The sequence below is a fragment of the Ricinus communis genome, chromosome 6, assembly GCF_019578655.1.
Source record: "Ricinus communis isolate WT05 ecotype wild-type chromosome 6, ASM1957865v1, whole genome shotgun sequence".
Classification (NCBI taxonomy): domain Eukaryota; kingdom Viridiplantae; phylum Streptophyta; class Magnoliopsida; order Malpighiales; family Euphorbiaceae; genus Ricinus; species Ricinus communis.
In genome coordinates, this window is record NC_063261.1 from 27,041,204 (window position 1) to 27,063,319 (window position 22,116).

At 34.2% G+C, this 22,116-nt stretch overlaps 2 protein-coding genes across 3 annotated transcripts; both read left to right on the forward strand.

Annotated features, from left to right (window-relative positions):
* Positions 1 to 541: 541 nt before the first annotated feature.
* Positions 542 to 4,782, forward strand: LOC8263373 (elongation factor 2). Its single transcript, XM_002523861.4, has 4 exons — positions 542 to 733; positions 1,148 to 1,197; positions 1,308 to 1,395; positions 2,129 to 4,782. The coding sequence occupies exons 2-4, from the start codon at positions 1,195 to 1,197 to the stop codon at positions 4,567 to 4,569; spliced, it is 2,532 nt and encodes an 843-aa protein (XP_002523907.1). The 5' UTR covers positions 542 to 733; positions 1,148 to 1,194; the 3' UTR covers positions 4,570 to 4,782.
* A 2,837-nt stretch (positions 4,783 to 7,619) lies between these two features.
* Positions 7,620 to 14,298, forward strand: LOC8263376 (probable LL-diaminopimelate aminotransferase, chloroplastic). Of its 2 annotated transcripts, XM_048376230.1 has the most exons (10): positions 7,621 to 10,651; positions 10,781 to 10,809; positions 11,117 to 11,187; positions 11,332 to 11,448; positions 12,385 to 12,447; positions 12,643 to 12,747; positions 12,867 to 12,917; positions 13,062 to 13,382; positions 13,483 to 13,689; positions 13,910 to 14,298. In XM_048376230.1, exons 1-10 carry the CDS (start codon positions 10,587 to 10,589, stop codon positions 14,201 to 14,203), a joined length of 1,323 nt encoding a protein of 440 aa, XP_048232187.1. In that variant the 5' UTR covers positions 7,621 to 10,586; the 3' UTR covers positions 14,204 to 14,298. The 2 variants fall into 2 exon arrangements, with proteins under 2 accessions (XP_048232188.1, XP_048232187.1); XM_048376231.1 differs by lacking the exon at positions 12,385 to 12,447 and having other exon boundaries at positions 7,620 to 10,651.
* Positions 14,299 to 22,116: the final 7,818 nt, after the last annotated feature.

Sequence of the window (22,116 nt, forward strand, 5' to 3'; positions counted from 1 at the left end):
TACTGAAAATTCAAATCACATTTGTTTTACCATTTCTTTCAAAAGGTGCTCGTTTTTCCATTGTTCACTGAGCAATGTGCTGTTGGAGAATTAGTATATAAACCTACAAACTCCTTTATATATTGTTCTCAAACTTTGAGTTGTTCTTCCAAACAAAGCACATTGTAAAATGTTTACTTTTTTTCTTTTCCTCTTTCTTTTTCTATTTTAATTCGAATTTAACTTTTTATTTCCTGTTCTTGTTAATTTCATCTGTTAATAAAATCCATTCATGGTTAATTAGTTGCTACTAATGATATAGTAATACTATTATTACTTTTGATAATCTTTATGTCTTTTGTAAATATTATTTATTTCATTGGATAAATTTTTTAATAATATAGTGAACACGGTCATGTAGTAATTTCTCCCGGTGCTGCTGATGCAAAAGAAAGGGAAATACTAAAGTTAACGTAATTGAACTTTTTTTGTTTGGGCTGATATCCGGGCTTTTAGCCTGAGTTTAAGGCTTAATCCAAGCCCGAGCCTCTTTCAGCGCAAAAGACAAGACCCTAGCCTTAGGGTTATCCCAATACGCAATATCTCTCTCTCGCTCTCTAAAATATATCAACTAAAAGGAAGTGGCTCTCGTTTTCATATAATCGATAATTACTGAAGCGAGAGTTGGCTTTCTGAAAAAAAATCCTCTCTTCTATAGCCGCCTCACTCTTCTGCTAGCTTTCGCTTTCAACCGGTCTGTATATGTCTCTAGTTCTCTATTTTATTTATGGAATTAGCTTTTCTTTTTTTTGGTTTATCGTCGATGATTTTTCGTTTTCGTTGCTTAATTGTATCGCTGTTGTCTTTAAGATTCGATTTGAAATGATATTCTGTTTTTATTTTGTATTGGTAAATTAAATATGGCTTATGTGAATCGCTAATCTTAATAACTGATTCAATTTAACGTTGTCTGCTTATGATTTAGAATTAAGTTAATTTTAGTTTTAATCTTAAGATTAATTAGGATAGCTCTTGCACATGTGAATCAGTGGATCTTATTATTATTCTCATTTTCATTTCCATGTTGAGCGAATCACGAATTGATTTCTAAATTATTATTATTAGAAGGACTTTCAATAAATTCAATTTTTCTTGTGTCTCTGTTCAGGTCTTGTGCTATAGTTAATCGGTGGTGAATTTTGAAGGCTAATCAAGATGGTATGTCACTTTTTTCAGTTTGTTAAAGCATTTTGGTGATGTCCATTTCTTAAATCTGTTTGGTGGATGATATTGAGTACTTACTGAGAGAATTTTCTTTGTATGTGCAGGTGAAGTTCACAGCTGAGGAGCTTCGTCGTATTATGGACTATAAGCACAACATTCGTAATATGTCTGTTATTGCCCATGTTGATCATGGTATAGTTATTCATTTTTTTTTTTTCAATTTCTGCTATTGTCCAGCAATTTATCTGTATTCTGTCCATGAAAGAATGTGAGTTTATTTCTTGGTCTATGGGGGTGGCTTGCTGCAGTTCCTATATAGATTGCAATTTTAAAACTCTAGGATTTTTTGTTTAAATTGTCATTCCTAAAACTATATGCATATGGTTCCTTAGGACTGACAGGTTTTATTGGTTTATAACATTCTGTATTTTGAGTCAATGCTGCTTCTGCATTTTAATTGGTGATGATGTTGCATTGACAACTATATGTTTGTTGCAGGATGTCTGAAGTATTGGCAGAGTTGATTTATGATTTAGTGTTTGGTTTTGCTTGATGGTTGCATGTATGAAATTGTCTTCTGCACCTTGATATGGAGCCAATGATAAATTTTGGTTTCTGTCTTATCCCTTAGGATTGCTTTGATTGGTGCCACGCTGTAGCTTTTACTCGAATTTGTTAAAGTGCACACTCTTACTTGGCTGTGTTATATTATTGTTAGTGCTTTGAATGAATTTATTAAAGTGCACACTCTTACTTGGCTGTGTTATATTATTGTTAGTGCTTTGAATGAGACATTCTAGTGTTATTTTAATATGCTCTTTAACTTGTCCTTTTCTGACTACCCTCGTATTGTGACTTCATGTTTATTTTAAGAGTGTCTCCAACTCTTTTCCATATTCTAAACATCTTTACTGTCTTCTTGCAGGGAAATCAACACTTACAGATTCTCTTGTGGCTGCTGCTGGTATCATAGCACAAGAAGTTGCTGGTGATGTCCGTATGACTGATACTCGTCAGGATGAGGCGGAGCGTGGTATTACAATTAAATCTACTGGTATCTCACTCTACTATGAGATGACTGACGAGGCCCTTAAGAGCTTCAAGGGAGAGAGACAAGGGAATGAATATCTTATCAATCTCATTGATTCTCCTGGACATGTTGACTTCTCCTCTGAAGTCACTGCTGCTCTTCGTATTACTGATGGTGCACTCGTCGTGGTCGACTGTATTGAGGGTGTTTGTGTTCAAACTGAAACTGTGCTTCGCCAAGCTTTGGGTGAAAGGATCAGGCCTGTTTTGACAGTCAACAAGATGGATAGGTGTTTCCTTGAGCTTCAGGTTGATGGTGAGGAGGCTTATCAAACATTTTCAAGGGTCATCGAAAATGCTAATGTCATAATGGCTACATATGAGGATCCTCTTCTTGGAGATTGCCAGGTCTACCCTGAGAAAGGAACTGTTGCATTCTCAGCTGGTTTGCATGGTTGGGCTTTTACTTTGACAAACTTTGCCAAAATGTATGCCTCAAAGTTTGGAGTGGATGAGTCTAAGATGATGGAAAGACTATGGGGTGAGAACTTCTTTGATCCTGCCACCAAGAAGTGGACCAGCAAGAACACTGGCTCTCCGACTTGCAAGCGTGGTTTTGTTCAGTTCTGCTATGAGCCTATCAAGCAGATCATCAACACTTGCATGAATGACCAGAAGGACAAATTGTGGCCGATGTTGCAAAAGCTTGGTGTTACCATGAAGTCTGACGAGAAGGAATTGATGGGGAAGGCTCTGATGAAGCGTGTGATGCAGACCTGGCTTCCTGCCAGCAGTGCTCTCCTGGAAATGATGATCTTTCACCTTCCCTCTCCTGCCAAGGCCCAGAGGTATCGTGTTGAGAACTTGTACGAGGGTCCCTTAGATGATCCTTATGCAACTGCAATTAGGAATTGTGATCCTGAAGGTCCTCTTATGCTTTATGTGTCCAAGATGATTCCTGCTTCTGATAAGGGTAGATTCTTTGCCTTTGGTCGTGTGTTTGCTGGAAAAGTCTCAACTGGTCTGAAGGTGAGGATCATGGGTCCAAACTATGTTCCTGGTGAGAAGAAAGATTTGTATGTTAAGAGTGTGCAAAGAACTGTTATTTGGATGGGGAAGAAGCAGGAAACTGTTGAGGATGTGCCTTGTGGTAACACTGTTGCCCTGGTTGGTTTGGATCAATTTATCACTAAGAATGCCACTTTGACCAATGAGAAGGAAGTTGATGCCCATCCTATTCGTGCTATGAAATTCTCCGTGTCACCAGTTGTGCGTGTGGCGGTTCAATGTAAAGTTGCATCTGATTTACCTAAGCTCGTTGAAGGTCTTAAGCGTTTGGCCAAGTCAGATCCTATGGTTGTCTGTACTATTGAGGAGTCTGGTGAACACATCATTGCTGGTGCTGGAGAGCTGCATCTTGAAATCTGTTTGAAGGATCTGCAGGACGATTTTATGGGTGGAGCTGAGATCATCAAATCAGACCCTGTTGTGTCATTCCGAGAGACTGTCCTTGAGAAGTCATGCCGTGTGGTAATGAGCAAATCTCCAAACAAGCACAACCGTCTTTACATGGAGGCACGACCTATGGAGGAAGGTCTTGCTGAGGCTATTGATGAGGGTCGTATTGGCCCAAGGGATGATCCTAAGGCTCGTGCAAAGATCTTATCTGAAGAGTTTGGCTGGGACAAGGATCTGGCTAAGAAAATTTGGTGTTTTGGTCCTGAAACTACTGGTCCAAACATGGTTGTTGACATGTGTAAGGGAGTACAATACCTGAATGAAATTAAAGATTCAGTTGTTGCTGGATTCCAGTGGGCATCAAAGGAGGGTGCTTTGGCTGAAGAAAACATGAGGGGTATCTGCTTTGAAGTCTGTGATGTTGTTCTCCATGCTGATGCTATTCACAGGGGTGGGGGTCAGGTCATTCCAACGGCAAGGAGGGTAATTTATGCCTCACAGCTAACAGCCAAGCCCAGGCTTCTTGAGCCCGTTTACCTGGTTGAGATCCAGGCTCCAGAGCAGGCTCTGGGTGGTATTTATAGTGTTCTTAATCAGAAGCGTGGTCATGTGTTTGAGGAATTGCAGAGGCCTGGTACTCCTCTGTATAACATTAAGGCATACCTTCCAGTTATCGAGTCGTTTGGTTTCTCTGGCACATTGAGGGCTGCTACATCAGGACAAGCGTTCCCACAGTGTGTGTTTGATCACTGGGATATGATGTCTTCTGATCCAATGGAACCAGGTTCTCAGGCAGCCAATCTTGTAACAGAAATCCGCAAGAGGAAAGGCTTGAAGGAACAGATGACACCGCTGTCTGAGTTTGAGGACAAGCTATAATCAATTGTTATGAGCGAAAGATGATAAACAGAAAATGTTTTTGTTGCATTTTACCTTTTTGTTTTCATTTCAGGTTTTAATTTATGTTACAATGTAGTAGGTACTATGTTCTGTTGAGAGAATGTTTTGTTTTAATATCAGGTATCCGAGTGTACTATGTCCTGAATTGCAACCATTATTGGTTTATTTTATTGCTGATCTGTCTTTGTTTCAGATTTTTCATTTTTGTTTTCCGCCTGCGTTCATTAACAGATGTCTTGCATGCATATTTTTATTAACATTAGAATTTAGTTATCATGAGATTTGTTATTGTACTTGACAATTTCAATTCTTCACTCTTAGATTTAGGAGCTGGTTATTTAATTAAGGCTTTTAAAAATTTTAATAGAGTTTAAAAGTTGGGATATATAGACATTAGGAATATTATTTAGATTTTATTAGAAAGATTATTTAGATAATTTTTCTGTTGGCAAGAGTAATTGTCAGTTTAAGTATTTATTAAATAATTAATAAGTATGATTATTATTATTTTAAAGTAATTTATTAAATAATTAATAAATGTCATTATTATTATTTTAAATATTTATCAAATAAGTAATAAATAAAATATAACAAGAATAATATGAATTTGGTGGTTTAATTTGAGATAAATTATAATATGGTAATTTTTTTTTTTAAAAAAAATATTATTCTCTTGATAAAAAAATAATGTTCATGTTGTGGGATAAAAAATTTAAAAATAATATGATTTTAATATAATAATGAAATGAAGTCTATTACTTGTATATGAAGTTGCATATAATATTATATGAAATAATGTTTAAAGTAAATATAAAAAATAAAAAATTTAAAATAAAATGATTAAATTTATTTTTAAATAATTATATAATAGATAAATAATAGTACGTAAAATTAAAAAAAAAAAGTCTATTAATGTCTATAAAAGTATTTTTAAGTAAAGTCTCTGAAAGTCATTTGATAAATCATGAATCCTTTAAAAGTAATTTTTTAAAAAAAATCTATAAAAATCTAAATTAAATACACCATCTTTAATTATCATGAAATTTGCTTTCATATTTCATATTTAAACTCCCTAGGTATTTAAATTAGAATAAATAAAATTATAAATTCTATATTATTAATTAATTTATTTTGATTTGATGTAAATCTATGAGTTTAACAAATAAAATACATAAATTAATGAGCAAAATGTAGTATATCTTTTTAATGTATTTTATATAATGAAAAATATTATTTAATTTAATTTATTTTAAAATAAACTTGATCAGTTTTATTAGATGTCAAAATCTATTTTTACTCAAACAATCCAAAAGTGTCTACATCTCTCAACTCATACCATTCCCATTCCCATATAATTTTTATTTATTTATTAAAAAATTAACAAGTTATATACTAGATACAAGGGTAGTACTCCTTACACTAGTTATAAAGGCGAAAACTCACATAATATAAAAGAGATAACATCTCACTCATAAGAATAAGTACTCTTACTACTTGAACTAGAATTCAAATATCCATATAACTTTCTTTAATATTTACTTTTTTTATATGCATATCTATGTTTGGCATTTGTTTAATTTCAATTTTTATTTTAAATTATTTTTAAAATTGTTTTGTTAAAAAGTAGCAAATTTGAAAAAACAGTTTAGTTTCTTTTTAAAAATTAATATATTAAATTAAAAATATTTCAAATTTATTTTCTATACACCCAACAGAAACTCCAAACACTCTTAATATGGAGCATTATAAATTTTCAAAAAAATCAAAAATCAAAATCAATGTAAAACCAGTTTAAATATAATGGTTAAAAATATACTACCTTACATGTAGAGTCATAAAGAATGAGAGTATTCGTTTTACAATAGTTGGAAAATTTCATAAAATTCTATTTTTGATTTTTTATTTATGTATAAATAAGTTTTTAAAATTAAAAAAATTTATAATATTGAAATTAATGAGGGTCCAACAATAAACATGCTTAACTCATGAGTTTATAAACTTTAGTATTTAATAAATTGATTTGAGAGTAAATAAATCTAACTATTATTGTATATCTTTTTTAAAATATAAATAATAATAACTTCAATTAGTAAATACATAATTTTTTTTTTTAATCAAAAGGAGAAATATATTAAAAAGATGAATGAGAGTCAATAATACAAGAAAGGGTCTCGGGGGGAATAAAATAGCCAAACAAAAGGGAGACTCTCTTATCAATGCAAAAGAAATTCACAGAATTTAATAGGAGTCTCTCCCTTGCCTGGTCAACATCATTGGACACTCCCAAGGCACATCAAAATTAACAACAAAAATATTCAGAATCTCTTTACATTCTAGGAAAATATTAAAACTCATCAGGTGCAGATCCTGAGCTAGGCGAAGGCATAGGATGATCGCCGCCATCGATGCAGAAGCTTTGGAAGATCTAGGAAGGAAGCAAATGATACCGTCCATAACTGAATGATCAGTTTTCGACATAAAACAACAATATCAGCTTCTTCATAACCCTCATCCAACTTGACTACAATGTGGAAATTGCTGGTTTCCGTAGCGGAGCCTGGGGCAAGCTAAATTGACTTAAGAGTCCTAGTTACCTGCTGAGTACTGAGAGAACAAACCGAAAGATATTCATCAGCGAGGAAATCACAGTTCTGATAGGGTTGAAAGGATTTTGGCCAAATAAAGCGTCATTTTTACTTCTCCAGATTGACCAACACATAAATCCTAATCTATAAATAATATCATCATTACTCACACCCTTCCACACCGTGATCATAGCTTGCCACCAACCAAGCATTGATTTAGAGGTTTCAGTATCAGGATTGAGACAAGGAGGAGGAAAACCAAGCTTGTTTAACTAAGGGGTAGATAACAGGTCATACAGATTCAATTCCTTGATAATACAAGTTATAGAAGTAATTGCTGATAATGCCTCTTCTGAAAAGCACATCACCCATTGGAAGGGCATTATTAATAGCTTTCTAACTGAAGGTTCTCACCTTAGGGGGAGGTTTGGCATTCCAGATAGAAAACCAGAATTTTGGATAGGCCAAAGGGGAAGACGGTGAAGCAGTAGGGCTGTTAGAATTAAGAAAGCTCTGGAGGGTCACATAAGCTGATTTAATTGAGAATTGATCTCATTTGTTGAAGTGCCAAATCCACCTGTCTTCTTTGTGAGCAGGGCTAATAGCCATCATTTTAATAGCATTCAATTCCATAGTAGAAAAATATGGTTAACAGGCTCCAGGTTCCATCTTCCATTGTTTATCAAGTCCTTCACTCTAAAGATATGGCAGTTAGCAGGTCTTGGAGAGAAAGGCTTAAAGCGAGGAAAATTGGGGATCCAAGGGTCTTCCTGAATATAAGTGGATTGACTATTGCCAATAAACTTTCTAGCCCCTAAAGAAATTACCTACCTAGAAGCCATAATGCTTCTCCAGCCCTAAGATGGCCTAGCACTAAGAAAGGCAGTCTAGAAAGTTCCATAAGGAAAATAGATGGCTCTCAGAACTCTTGCCCAAAGAGAGTTAGGACTATTAGGAAGATTCTAAGCTCGCTTGGCCAAGAGAGCCATATTAAAGTGATGCGAGTTTTTGAAACCCAATCCCCCCAGTCTTTTAGGTCTAGATAGTTTAGCCTAACTGACTAGACTTAGATTATTTGAACTTGCCTCCTGGTTTTTCCAAAATCTTGCAACATTAGAGTTAAATTCCTCACACAATTCTTTAGGGATCAAGAATTATGACATCATAAAAAAAGAAATAGAGGTGAGGACAGAGAAAATCATAACATCTCTACCCCAAACGATGGGAATTTGTGCTTTTAGGACTCAATATTGCTATTGAATCTGTCCTTCAGGTAGTTGAGGGTGTTTCTTTTACTCCTACACCAGATAGCCGGAGCATCCAACTATTTTTTCTCCTTCACTAATATGCCAGACCCTAAAGAGATTGGTACTGTTGGGGACTCAGACAATAAAGATTATCCCACACTTAGCATAGTTAATAAGCTGTCCAGAAGCGAGTTGGTACTTATCAAGGAGAAGTTTAGCTCTCGATGCCTCTTCCACATCAGGTTTAGCAAATAAAATGGTGTCATCAACAAAGAGCATGTGAGATAGGATAGGGCACCTCCTGTTGATCTTGATCCTAGAAAAAAGACTCATGTATAGCCTTATGGATGAAACAAGAGAATGCATTGGTGATGAACAAGAACATGTAAGGAGATAAGGGGTCACTCTGTTTGAGCCCTCTAGAGGGAGTAAACAGGGACTGCCATTAACTAAAACCGAGAAAGGGACAGTAGAGAAGCACTAAGAGATGATTGAAATGAAATCTGCAGGAAATCCCATTTTCTCCGTCATTTTGATAGGGAGCCCTATTCCACCTTATCACAAGCTTTGGAAATGTCAAGTTTTAGGCCCATATGGGCATTTTTAGTTGAAGAGGGTTTCTCGAAGAGTAAAGAAATTCATGGACGATAAGGATGTTCTGTTGGATATGTCTACCGGGAATAAAAGCATACTGATTTTCGTCAATGATCTGATAAATATAAGTCTTGATTCTGTTGACTAGAACCTTAGAGAAAATTTTGTAGACAACATTATAGAGACTAATGAGGCGGATTGGTCATGTGCTTAAGTTCTATCCTGTTTAGGACGAATGTTACCAAAAGATCTTAGCCTCATGTAAGTTTAAGTACAGTGCTCGTTTACGGAGTCCAGGGAACTCATCCATAGAGCGTGCCTCCTTCAGCCCTAGGAAAATGTCTTAGGAAGATCCCATGAATATTAGTTCAGACAACTCCAAGCAAAAGGAGAGCGACAATGATATTTCCATGGAGAAAAAGGTGCAAGATTGTTTAGCGTTGGTTTCCAGCTCGAGGGAAGTTCAACGTGTTCTAAAAGCTAACCAAAACAACTTCCGGCGCAAGAGGACCTCCGTATTACCACTAGAGTTTGGCCTCATAGAGGACGTGAGGTGGGCCAAGGTTCTGGGCGCAGGGATAGGGAGGCTGGGTTGGGAGTTAAGCAGGTCCAAAGGTTTAAAAGAGTGAAAGAAACCCAATGCTGAACTAAGGGCCATGGCTAGTATTATTGATGGTTGGTGGGTGAGATGAAGGTTGTGGAGGATGGGACGAAGGACATGAGAGAATCTACAAAGGGCTCTACAGGTTTCTCTACCAGTGATCTGAGCCTAGTACCGGAACTGACCTCTATTTGATTCATCAAAAAGGGAAAACTAAAGCACTTGGCCAGGCAGAAACGAACTTTGCAAATTCAAGGATTACCAAATGATAGTGGGCAAGGTAATGGCGGAATGATACTCAGGAAGGCCACTTAGAAAGACAGGAAAGTAGTTTCATTAACTCATTTGGTGGCGTTGGTGGCTCGTTCAAAGCCACCCAAGACCCACTGAGGAGGAGGTTAGGGCTGCTCTGTTTGGTACGGGGGCACTAAAGCCCCAGGTCCTGATAGGTATCCTGCAGTCTTTTATCAAAGAATTTGGCCCATTATTAAAGTAGACTTGGCAGCTGTGATTCACAGATTCCTGTATTGCAAACACTTGTTAAAAGCACTTAACCAGATTAATACACAAATCTTGCTTGCTTAGTTTTCCGACCTTAAGTACAGTAATACTTCAATTGAACATAAAAACTCAGACAGTGAAACACCAAATGTTAAGAAGTTGAAAGACCATTTATGTAACTTTACCTTCTTTTCTTTTTTATCCACAAGCAGGTTTCCTTCTCGCTTCTACCATATTATTTATACTCAACTGCTGAACTCTTCCATGGGTATGTCTGTTCATAGAGCTTTCTTCTACGCCAATGCTCTCTCGCTCCATCAACATCTAGCGAGCTCCTACTTATAGTTTTTTTGATCTGATTAAGGATCATATCCGCCACTGGGGACACTTTGGTAGATCAGACTGAAACCCAAATCGTGAAAACAGAACTTGCATTATTATTATTATTATTATTATTATTACACTCAAATGTCATTCTGCATTTGCGGATCAAATGCAGTTCAATTGCTACGAGACGAGACAAATTTTACCAGGTTAATATCTATGCATAAATTTTCTAACAACTTATTTTAATTCTTTCTGTCTATTTTTTATTATCATCATTATTATTTTCTTTTACATGGTGTACTTAATTAGTTGTTTCTGTTGATGGTGATATGCAGTTCCAAGATCAACGATGACAAAAGAATTGGTAAGAATTTATTTTTTCTTGGGTTGAGAACGTAAGTTTAAATTTTAAAGGGAGATTTTAAACAAATAGTTTATATTCTTAATGCGTGTGTGTTTATCAAATTTAAACTGTCAATAAATATAGAGTCATCATTATATCTGGTTCTGATGTATTTATTAGTAACACGAAAATTGTCAAAAATTCGAATTCAGGATTCTTAAATGTGAAAGGTTTCCGATACTTTGTATCTGTAACATAGGATTGATGAGTTATTTTAATGGCTCAGTCTAAATTATGTGCAATTAGTTAACACAATTTGATATCATAGGTCGTCACTGTACACAAGTTCCACGAAATGTGAATATGGAGAACCTTCCAAGTGGATATTTGTTTTCTAAGGTATGTTGCTTCCTTATTTTTTTTCCTTGAGACACATTAGAAGTATCTTTAAAATCTTGTCAAAAAAAGAAAAAAGAATTTTAAAGTCTGCTTGACGTTTTTTTGGGTAAATTTTGTTTTGAGATTTCCCTGTGAACTGAACAGATAATTAGGGCGGAGTATGAACACATGCAGAAGAAACCACATGCAAGGTTGATAAAACTTGGCATGGGTGACACCACCCAGCCTATACCGGAGATCATAACATCTACAATGGCTGAGGTAACCAACTTCTCTAACTGGTTGAAACAAGGAGGGTTATATATATATAATTTTGTCTTCAAGTAATTAGTGAGACTCTGCTGGAAAAAGTTGTAGTTCCTAGGCTTTCTTTTTAATTAATTAACATGGAGGGGGAGCTTTTTCCACAAATTGCTGAAGTTGAAAGCAAAGCTAAAGGTAAAAATGGCTTTTTTTTTCTTTGCTATTCTAGTGCATTACTTCCTACAGTTGTATAGGGATTTTGCTTGGTTATTTCCAGTATATTGTATCCTATGATTGAATTTTTCTTTTTATCATAAAGTATGAATTCATTGGAATATAAAATCATACAGGATGAGTAGAAAACATAAAGTACTTATAAATTTGTAAATACATGAAACTTTGTCAATGTTAAAATATAACATATTCAAAGTATTTATCATTCATCCAACAATTAGATTTTGATTTATCTTCATCAAAATCTTTTCCATCACATTTATAACTTTATCCTTTATTTTATTAATCTATTGTTTATTTCATTTTTGGCTATTTTTCTTCCACATTAATTTTTGGGTGTGTGCATATATATTATAGATAACTAGCACAAGTACAATATAAAAATCATTGCGAAGTTAAGTTTGCCCTTTTAGCAAGTCTATGTATCCTGCGGTTTTCCATGAGTAGAGTATTTGTTTATTTATAATAATTTAAAATGTTGATTTTTATAGTATTGTCAAAGGGAAGTTTTTGCCTAGTCTAGATGTATGTTCCGTCTATACACCAAATCGATAGATGATTGTTACATATTTATTAATTTGAAATAATTGGGTATGTGTTGATCTATGCTAAAGAGTAGAATACTCATATATATGTATCATTCTCTTATTCATTGCGAATATATACTCGGTGTAGGTAAGAATTTTCCATCGTTAGATTTCCAATTTTTCTGTTCTGCAGCATGCATATGGTTTGTCAACTCTTCAAGGTTATAAAGGCTATGGAGCTGAGCAAGGCAACATGGTATAGACAGAGTTGCATCAAGTCTGCTGCTGGTTTATTTACTTCTCTTAATGTTCCATTTGTTCCGCATTTTTGGACAATCACTTGAAAAATATAACCGCACGAGTTCAGTCTCTCATTTATAATTACATTCTCTTCTTAAGAAGTGCCTCATTCATATTTTAAGTTGAAACAGCAATTTTCCCATTTATGCAGGAATTGAGAATGGCTATTGCAGAGAGATTTTACAAAGATATGGGTGTAAAAGGACAGGAGATTTTTGTATCAGATGGTGCACAGTGTGACATATCTCGCCTTCAGGTAATTGCCGAACATTTTAATTCACTGCATACAGCCATGGTCCACTATTGTTGGTCTTGCTTGATGTTAAAAGTTAAAAACTATTACAAATCCTGACTCAATTTCTTTCTTCATTACAGATGCTTCTTGGTTCCAATGTGAAAGTGGCCCTACAGGACCCATCTTTTCCTGTAATGTCTGATAACAGTTTTAAAATGAAAAGTTAACTTTAACAAGCTGGCGTCATAGTTTCCTGATGTTTTTTTTTTCTCTTACCCCAGTTTTTCTTTCAAGTTTTGGTTATAAAATTGACAGGCTATATATGCTCGAGACAGGGTTATATAGATTCAAGTGTAATTATTGGCCAAGCTGGCAAGATTGAAGAAAAAACTGGAAAATATAGCAACCTTGTATACATGAAATGTGGATCTGAGAACGATTTTTTCCCTGATTTGATGACTACACCAAGAACAGATATCATTTTCTTTTGCTCTCCAAACAACCCAACCGGAAATGCCGCATCGCGGCAGCAATTAGAGAAACTGGTTGATTTTGCCAAAACTAATGGGTCCATAATAGTTTATGATTCTGCATATGCTGCTTATATAACAGATGGAAAGCCAAGATCAATCTTTGAAATTCCTGGAGCCAAAAAGGTTAGTTAATTAGTCCCTGCCATAAACTATATATAGCTAATTCATTTTGCTGCCAAGACTTCATAGTGAAACCTGACTTGGTCTTTTCTTTATCCTTCAGGTTGCTATTGAAATTTCATCCTTTTCGAAATTTGCTGGGTTTACAGGCATTAGGCTTGGATGGACAGTGGTTCCTGAAGAGCTGTTATATTCTAATGGATTTCCTGTCATAAAGGATTTTAATCACATTGTTTGCACTTGCTTTAATGGTGCTTCAAATATTTCTCAGGCTGGAGGATTAGCCTGCCTTTCTGAAGATGGTTACAAGGTGCATTTCTAATGCCATTAAGTTTTTTGTTCTCTCATTCATTTTTATTGGACTCAGACGAACGATTCGAGATTATTTTCCTATTGAGCTCTGACTAAGGATTTAAAGCTACAATCCATATTCCTGAATATGAATCCGATATCATTAAGTCAAAGCTTATTAATCTAATTTTTGTATCTTACTCTTGGTTAAATGTACCATTTTGAATTCTTTGTTTCAGGCTGTGAACAATGTGGTTGACTACTACATGGAGAATGCAAAAATACTCGTTGAAGCATTTGCATCTCTTGGACTGAAAGTTTATGGAGGCAAAGATGCCCCTTATATATGGGTACATTTTCCAGGATCGAGTTCTTGGGCTGTATTCAGTGAAATTCTGGAGAAAACAGATATAATGACTGTTCCAGGCAGGGGATTTGGACCTGGTGGTGAAGGGTACATCAGAGTTTGTGCATTTGGACATAGAGAAACTGTATTGGAAGCTTCAATGAGGCTGAAAAAACTCTTTACATAAACTGCCGTTTTCTAACTAGCATGAGCTAATGCTAATTACAACAAAATCTACTAAAATCTAGTTGCATGGACAATGATTCCATGGAGGATTAATTATATGAACATTTTTTTTCCGAACCGTACCCAATTGCAAAATCAAGAGAGAAAACGTAACCAAAAGTGGGACTTCTCTATTGTTCTAATTAAGGAAGATGGAATCGATATTTCGTTTCCACCAAGTGTTGATGCCTCTGGTTGGTGATCTTTAGATGGAAAACCACTGTCAACAAATGGACTCCAAATCTATATATAAACAACGAAAAAGGAAACGATGTTTCAAAATCATCCAAGAAAATTGATTTACTTTGCTCGCCCCTTGCTCGCGCTGCAGCAATCTTTGAAAACGACATTGCAAGGGGCAATTATTTATGTCATTTTATAATTTCTGTTCATACCCATCACTCTGCACTTATTACACGCCATAATGAAGCAAAGAAGGAACATGACAATAACATGTTTGGCCCCGCCACCATCATTACTTTCTTTTGGCAATCCGTTTCATGTACCCAAATGCTTAAACATTCCACATGTATGAATGACATTTGATAAATATATCACACAGACTTATAAACCACTTCACCCCTCCAAAACAACAACAAAGCACATAAAGGGTCCTGAAGAAAGATTTATCTCTTATTTTGTGTTTTAATTTTGTTTTTCCTTTTCACGTCTGTAACTTTTTTTTTTTTTTTTTTAAGTTCTTCAAATGGGTCTATTCATTTACACCAATTTGGTTTCATTTTTTAGATCTGCCTTTTGATGATTTTTATACCCATTTCAAGATAATTATTTTTATTTCCAATCCCAAAACTATTTTCATTTCCAATACCATCACAAATCTTTACATGCGAATGTTAAATTTATTAAAAGAATTACAGAAATTAGTTTTAAATTTTTGGTGGTTTTCCTTTTTCTTTCATGAATTTTTTTTTTCTAGGTGGTTTCTGGGACTCCACCGTTAAACATTAATTTGGTGGAAAAGAATTAGGAACCGTAGATCTTAACAATCTATCTACTTTTCATTATTTTCAAGTCTTGTTGTATTTATTTCTTTTTCATGAATATTATCTTCTGTATTTTATTCGTTTATTTTATGATTTCAGCTATTGAACAAATACTGAGCGTGCCTTTTTACGTGTGATGGATTGTTGAGCGTACCAAAAATTGATTGCCTCAAATAATTGCTATAAATGCAATAAATATAAAAAGTTCGGCCGTTTGACTTCTATTCTAGATGATTGTGCAGGTAATATATGGATCTAGATTAACTTAGGTTCTTAGCTAAGCTGATGCAATTTCGCCAAATCAACATGGAGAACTATGAGCTATGAGCATGAAATTATGAACCAATGATGTGAAATTAAGCTTAAGGAATAAAGCTAAAAGCTAAATTACTGTAAGCTAAGAGCGATGATGTAAAATATAAGCTAAGGAGCTTAATTATAATAAATAAATATTGAAACTGTAATTGAAAAACTTCAAGAATTTGATTGCATGAATTTATTGACTTGCAAGTTTAATTGAATATGAGGAATACTTGAATACTTTGATCATACTATAAATTGATGACGAATGATTGCTTTTCTAATCCTAATCTAAGAATAAAAGATAAAGATAAAGTTTAAATTCTAGGTCTGTTTTAGTTTGATTGATTTGTTGGGTCGGATGTGCTCACTAGGGGGTCTTTACCTATTTATAGATTTTCATGGCTTGAGAGATGCTCTGACATATTCTTCATTGTTGGCATGGTCCTCAATTAGCTCCCCATCTTGAGAGCACGTACTCTTGCTCCCCATCTTGAGAGCACGTACTCTTGCTTTTCATACTTTGCATATGTTGATGATGTAAGTTTTTTGCTCAACTTTCTTACTCTTCTTAACTTCCTGATCTTATTTCTCTCCATTTCTTGCTTTTGCTCAACTTTCTTCCTCACACATTATAAACATATTTTTTTTTCCTTGGATATGCTTCACTTTTATATATTTTTCTCCTTAGTTGACACTTATATTCATTCCCACTTTTCAAGAACGTGCTTCAAACTTCTAGAAGATTCCATAACTGTTTTAGATTTTCATGCTTCTTCATTTATCACATGTCAATAATTCATAAGAATTATCAAACCAACTCCTAATTAGTGGCCCGAGGATTTATATATGGGTAAAGAATCCAGATATGGGCTAAAATCTATGGGCTTCAGAATTTGGATCAACATCAAATAAACTTTTCTATAGGCCTAGTCGAATTTAATGGGCTTTAGCTAGTGCTAAATTTGGGTGTAAACAATTCCCCTCATCAAAAATTAATCTTATAGCCACTTAATTCCCCCAAAATAATTAAAAGAGAAATCTTATTTTAGTTAGGACAGACCAATTAAAATATAAAAAAATTCCTTAATTCTTCAATCAAAAACTCCCTTATATCTCCCACAAATTTATTTTCATTCAAACTCTTAAAGAATATATCCTATTTTTATTTTAATTTGTTTAAAAAACAAATCCAATTCAAACAAGAAAATAAGCCTTTAAATAATCCCTCTAACCAAACACCCACTTTATCAAATTTGTCCAGATCCTACTACAATTTCTTTTCTTTTTTTTTTCCAGCAAAATTCTCCCCGACATATTTCCATTTATTATTATTTTTTTTATTTTTCCTTTATTTTCTTCTCCTCTCTTCTTGTAAAAAACCCACAAAATTCCAAACAGCCTTCAAGAAAACACCATTACCGGCTGCCACCTACTACCATTGACCATCAGCATCGCCTTCGACCACCAACCAACATCAAGCCACCGCCCAGCAGCCCCCTATCACCGGAAACAGCCTTAACATGTGCTGCCTGCGCGTCTACAGAAATTCTATGTGTGCAGCCTATTTGCGCATCTCCTCTGCACGCACCACCACCAACACTACAATCCCTCTAGCCGCCGCCCGACCACTCCTCATCGACCACCAACCTCCGGCAGCCCTATAGCAGCTCCGGCAGCCCCAAGAATAGTTCATTTTGATTGATTTTTATGCAATTTTCTTGAGAAACATAGGTATTTAATATAAAAATCCACTTTTCTTTTATGTATTCTTGATTTTCTTGCACAAAAGTTTTAGAATTATTGTGATTGATGATGGGTATATGCAATTTTGGATTAATTCCATTTTATCGTATATTTTTAGCAATTGTTGTGTGATAGTGATTGACGATGGTTTAATTTTTTAGAATTTTTCTAAAATTTTTAATTATTTATCATTGAACTAAAATGGAATTGATTTCTATTTTGATTCTAACAACCAAATTAATTATTACAAACACGTGACTGAGTGTCAATGTAACAGAGTATCAAAAGAACTAAACCTATCACAAACACTTTTTAGCCTTGAAGAAAATCCTATAAATTTGCCTTAAAAGCGCAAGGGTACTCCAAAGGCACGGGGGTGTATTTCATAAGATCAAAAGTTTATAAGACGTCAAAAAGTTCACCTAACAGAAGCCCAATCATCTCATGAGACTTGGCAATCAAAGCTCGAAGAACCCCGAGGGTGCCTCACTTTAGATATGGAGACAATTTCTAGCAGATGATAGCACAATGAGAAGCTCACAATTAATGCGATGCCACTAACCGTTGAGACGGCATGACTTTAGACAATTTTTACCAAGTCATCAAATATTGCATTGAAGGAGTTTTGGTCCCATTATAACATCTCTAAGGGGTTGGTACAAGTATAAATACCTCTCTTAAAGACATAAAAAATAAGCGTGTGCTAGATATACCAAAACTCTTGCAAATTTATTTCTCAACTTCTTACACTCATTTTCTTTATTTGTAAAGTTATTAACTTGAAATCTTTATTTAACTAAAACTTGAAAAGGGTTGTTGTGTGAGCTTATGTATTAAAAATACAAGGAATTGATTGTTGAGTAACCATTAATACCAAGAGTTAAGAGACTTTGTGAGAATTTGATACACTAAGAGAAGAGGTTTAGTGTGAGCCTTGAAAATACCAAGTTGTGGGTGAACTTATAAAACCCAAGGTTGTAATCAAAGTGATTATAGTGAAATACTCAAGTATGATACTGAGGAGTGGACGTAGAGAGATTTATACCCAAATCACTATAAATCCCTTATGTAGACTTCTTTAACTCTGAATCTCTTTATCTTTTTTCTTAATCCTTTGTGTTTTTACCTAAAGCCTCTTATTTCCACAATTTGAGGTCACCAATTCAACTGTTTTGGTTCCAAGGGACAACATTTATGATATTTTAGCAATTCTTAAACTTAAACCCAAAATAGGAACTATGCAAAATAAAATTACTAAAAACCACAAAATAATTAAAATCAATATAATATTCTAAAACTTTTAAGATTTTTTAGAATTTTGGATGAATTAATGTTGCTTTTTTTTTTTTATCATTCTTGACAATTTTTAGAATTTAGTCTAAAAATTGAATTTAGACCAAATAAAATCACTAAAATAATAAAATAATTAAAATTATTATGGAAAATGATTTTTTGGTATTTTTGAAAATTATGGTATTTTTTGATGAATTAATTTCAATTATTTACTATTTTTGATAATTTTTAGGATTTAGCTTAAACATAGAATTTAGGCCAAAATAAGATCACCAAAAATAATAAAATAACTAAAATTAATATAGAGAATGATTTTCTAATAGTTTCTGAAATTTTTGAAGCTTAGGTGATATTTTTTGAATTCTGCCTAACTTTGTAACGAACATGACGGTAAATATACAATCAATCAAAAAGTCAATTCTAAAATGTTTTAGTCATGAACTTGGATCAAATTAGGCAGAATAGGAATAAAAATGTTTCAAATTAATGGTTTTGATGTTTAATAATTGTTGAAATTAATAATAGCGTTTTAAAGTTTCGGCATGAAACTTACTGAATAATTCTATACTAAAATATTAATTAGGAATAAAGTTTGATGAAAATGACTAAGGAATGATTTTTGGCTTTATGGATGTATTTATGGTTGTTGAACTGATGTATATAACATATATCAAATATTTGAGTTTTTGGCCAGAATAACAATGGGTTATTCGGCCTTGTGGATTTTGTAAAAATTATTATGAATGTCTACAAAAAGTGTATGGAGTGTGCTTTTTGGCATGAACGATATTCTACACCTAAAAATCATAATTAAGTAATTTATTTCAGCAAGTAGTGATATGCCAGAAAGTTTTTAATTAAATATAAAATTTTAGGAATGTGTAAAATATGAATGAATGACTATAGAATTTTGGCAATTTGCATATATGAAATAAAAATGCTAAAATTGTAAATGGTACCTGACTTTTCTTTCATTGGTCAGACATGTTGTCTCATGCTCTGATTGAGATTTTTAAATGTCTCTACTTCAGGTCCTTCAAGCACCACTACTACAAATATGATAATAACTTGCCTCTTTCAACTTGATGTTATTGCACTTCCTCTTATCTTGATGTCTTAAAACTCTTATGTATAGGATAATCTTGGCCTTTATTCCTCAAGCATCAATATTATTGCTACCACTACCACTGCAAGCACTTTCCCTACTGCTTCTATTGTCACATCTTCACATCCTTAGGTAGTGTTTTCTACTCTTATGCCTTTAGGATTTTACTTAAAAACCAATGAAGTATCTGTAAATTTCTTTCTTCAATCTTGACTCCTTTTGTAGACATGATCTTTGCTCCATTAGTAATTTTGATGCTTCATCCCCATTCATTGTGATTGATCCATTGTTGTTTCTCTTCCAACTTCATCTATTAAGGAGCTCTTACTAGGCAAGGAATTGAGTCCTTAGCAAAATTTATAGAAAAGTGGTCCTTAGGCCAACCTTTCCTTCATAGATCCTAAATAATAGACTTAGATATCAAATCTAGTCGTTGACTCGACCTACTTAGCATGTCAATTCTAGCCGTAGAATGGATCTATCACTCCATCAATACCAAATCACTACTATTAGTGACTTGATTTCATGATCGTGGTATTGACCTTCAATCTTTATCTTACTCATTCCTTTGATCCTCGTCCATATATTGAATAGGCTCAAAATTTAAACCATGGTGATGATGTCTCTTTGGTGATAATTTGAATACATTCTTTCTAAAGTAAGGCATAACAATTGATAGTAATATTAATACTAGAGAAAGCACATACTAAGAACTTATTTCCAATTTTGATTTTAATGTGTAGGCTCCTCAGATTTTGATTACCTCCTTACGAAATTGTTGAATTGATTCTTTTATAGAGATGAAGTCTTCTATCGAATTTTTCTCTTACATTCTTTCTAAAAGCTTGTGAAGCCTTACCTTCTTTGGACTAGTAAATCCTTGACAAAAGCCTTTGTGTTAATCTTTCTCACTTCTTCTGTAACTGACTTTTGGATGGTGAATGACAATTTTATAGAATTTTCTACAAGGTACTAGATTTTCCTTACTTTGAAAACTCTTGTATGATGTTATGCCATTCTTACTGATTTTGACTCCTTAGTGGATTTCTTCTTCTTTGGTAGTATCTTCAATTCCATCCCTCTTCTCTTTGCAGCCCTTTGCCTTTATAACCTTCGCTTTTGTGTTCTAATGAGAGTCTGTGAAAATTTTCTATAAAATCCATGCCTCTATTGATGGGGCTTCATATGTGGAGAATTTATAACTCTCGATTGTTTGTTGTGGAACCTTAAATAAGAATGATTAGGAGCCCCATGTACATTCCTTGCTTGGTTCTTCTCTATCTGCACCAAATATTGTTTAAGAATCCACACCTTGTGGAAAGTCTTCCTAATATGAATGCCTGAAGCTTTCTTCTTCTGGTAATTCTTATGTTGCTCATTTCCTGCTTGAATTAGATACTTCTTAGACACCCACACCTTGTGAAAACTATTTTTGCCTGCATATTTCTTCTTTGATCTCCTTTTTTGATTCAAGGATGCAACATGAGGCAAAATGACTCTAAGAGTTTATGGAGAGTTCACAAGCTTGCTTACATAATGATCATTATATTATTGAAATTCTCAACCTTATGGAATAGTTGATAGTCCTCTTCAACCTATATAGATGTGAGTTAAGGTCTTCCTAGAAAACCTCTAAGAATAGCCTTCCTAGTTCAAGTAGAACTTTTTTGGATTCCTCAAGTCCAGAAGAAATCTTGTGACTTTATCGAGGATCTATGGGCTAGCCACTATGACAACCGTAATATTGTGGTATGTGAGGAGGATAAGATAATTCCTTACTCTGCTCTCGACTTGATAATGATCACGATCATTACTCTCATGAGGAACATCTTTAGAAACTTCCAAGGATCGGCTCTCGAGTTCTTCTATAATTTTTCATTGAAAGCCTAGGGATGACTTCTTGGCCCTAATTATTGAAGCTTTGTTTTTTTTGACTTCATAACAACAAGTTCTGTTAGGATTCATTGGACTCTCTCATCCTAAATGTGAAATACTCGAGGAGATGGAATCCATTTCTTCTTTAGTGCACGATCCTACTTCATCTCTTATTGGACTTGAATCATCATTTCTTTTAGTATCTACCTTCCATAAATCATCTTCATGTGATTGGACTCCTTGACTTTTGATGAATTCTTATAGATTGACTTCTTGGCCTTAATCCATTCCTTGCTCTTGTCCTTAAGGATTGACTTTAATTCGAAAGCAGTAATGTTGATGGAGGCCATATGAGGGAATGAATCTTCGTCTATCATCATGGTTATTTTCTTTGCAGAGAACTTAAGGATTTTTTTTCTCGATCTTGTCCTTAACAGGATATCGCTTTTAAAATAAAGGACGGCCTATTTGGTGAAGGTCAAGTCCATACAGCTCCTGCATCGGTTCAATCATTACGCCTGTATTAATGTTAGTTTAAAAAATTGATACTTG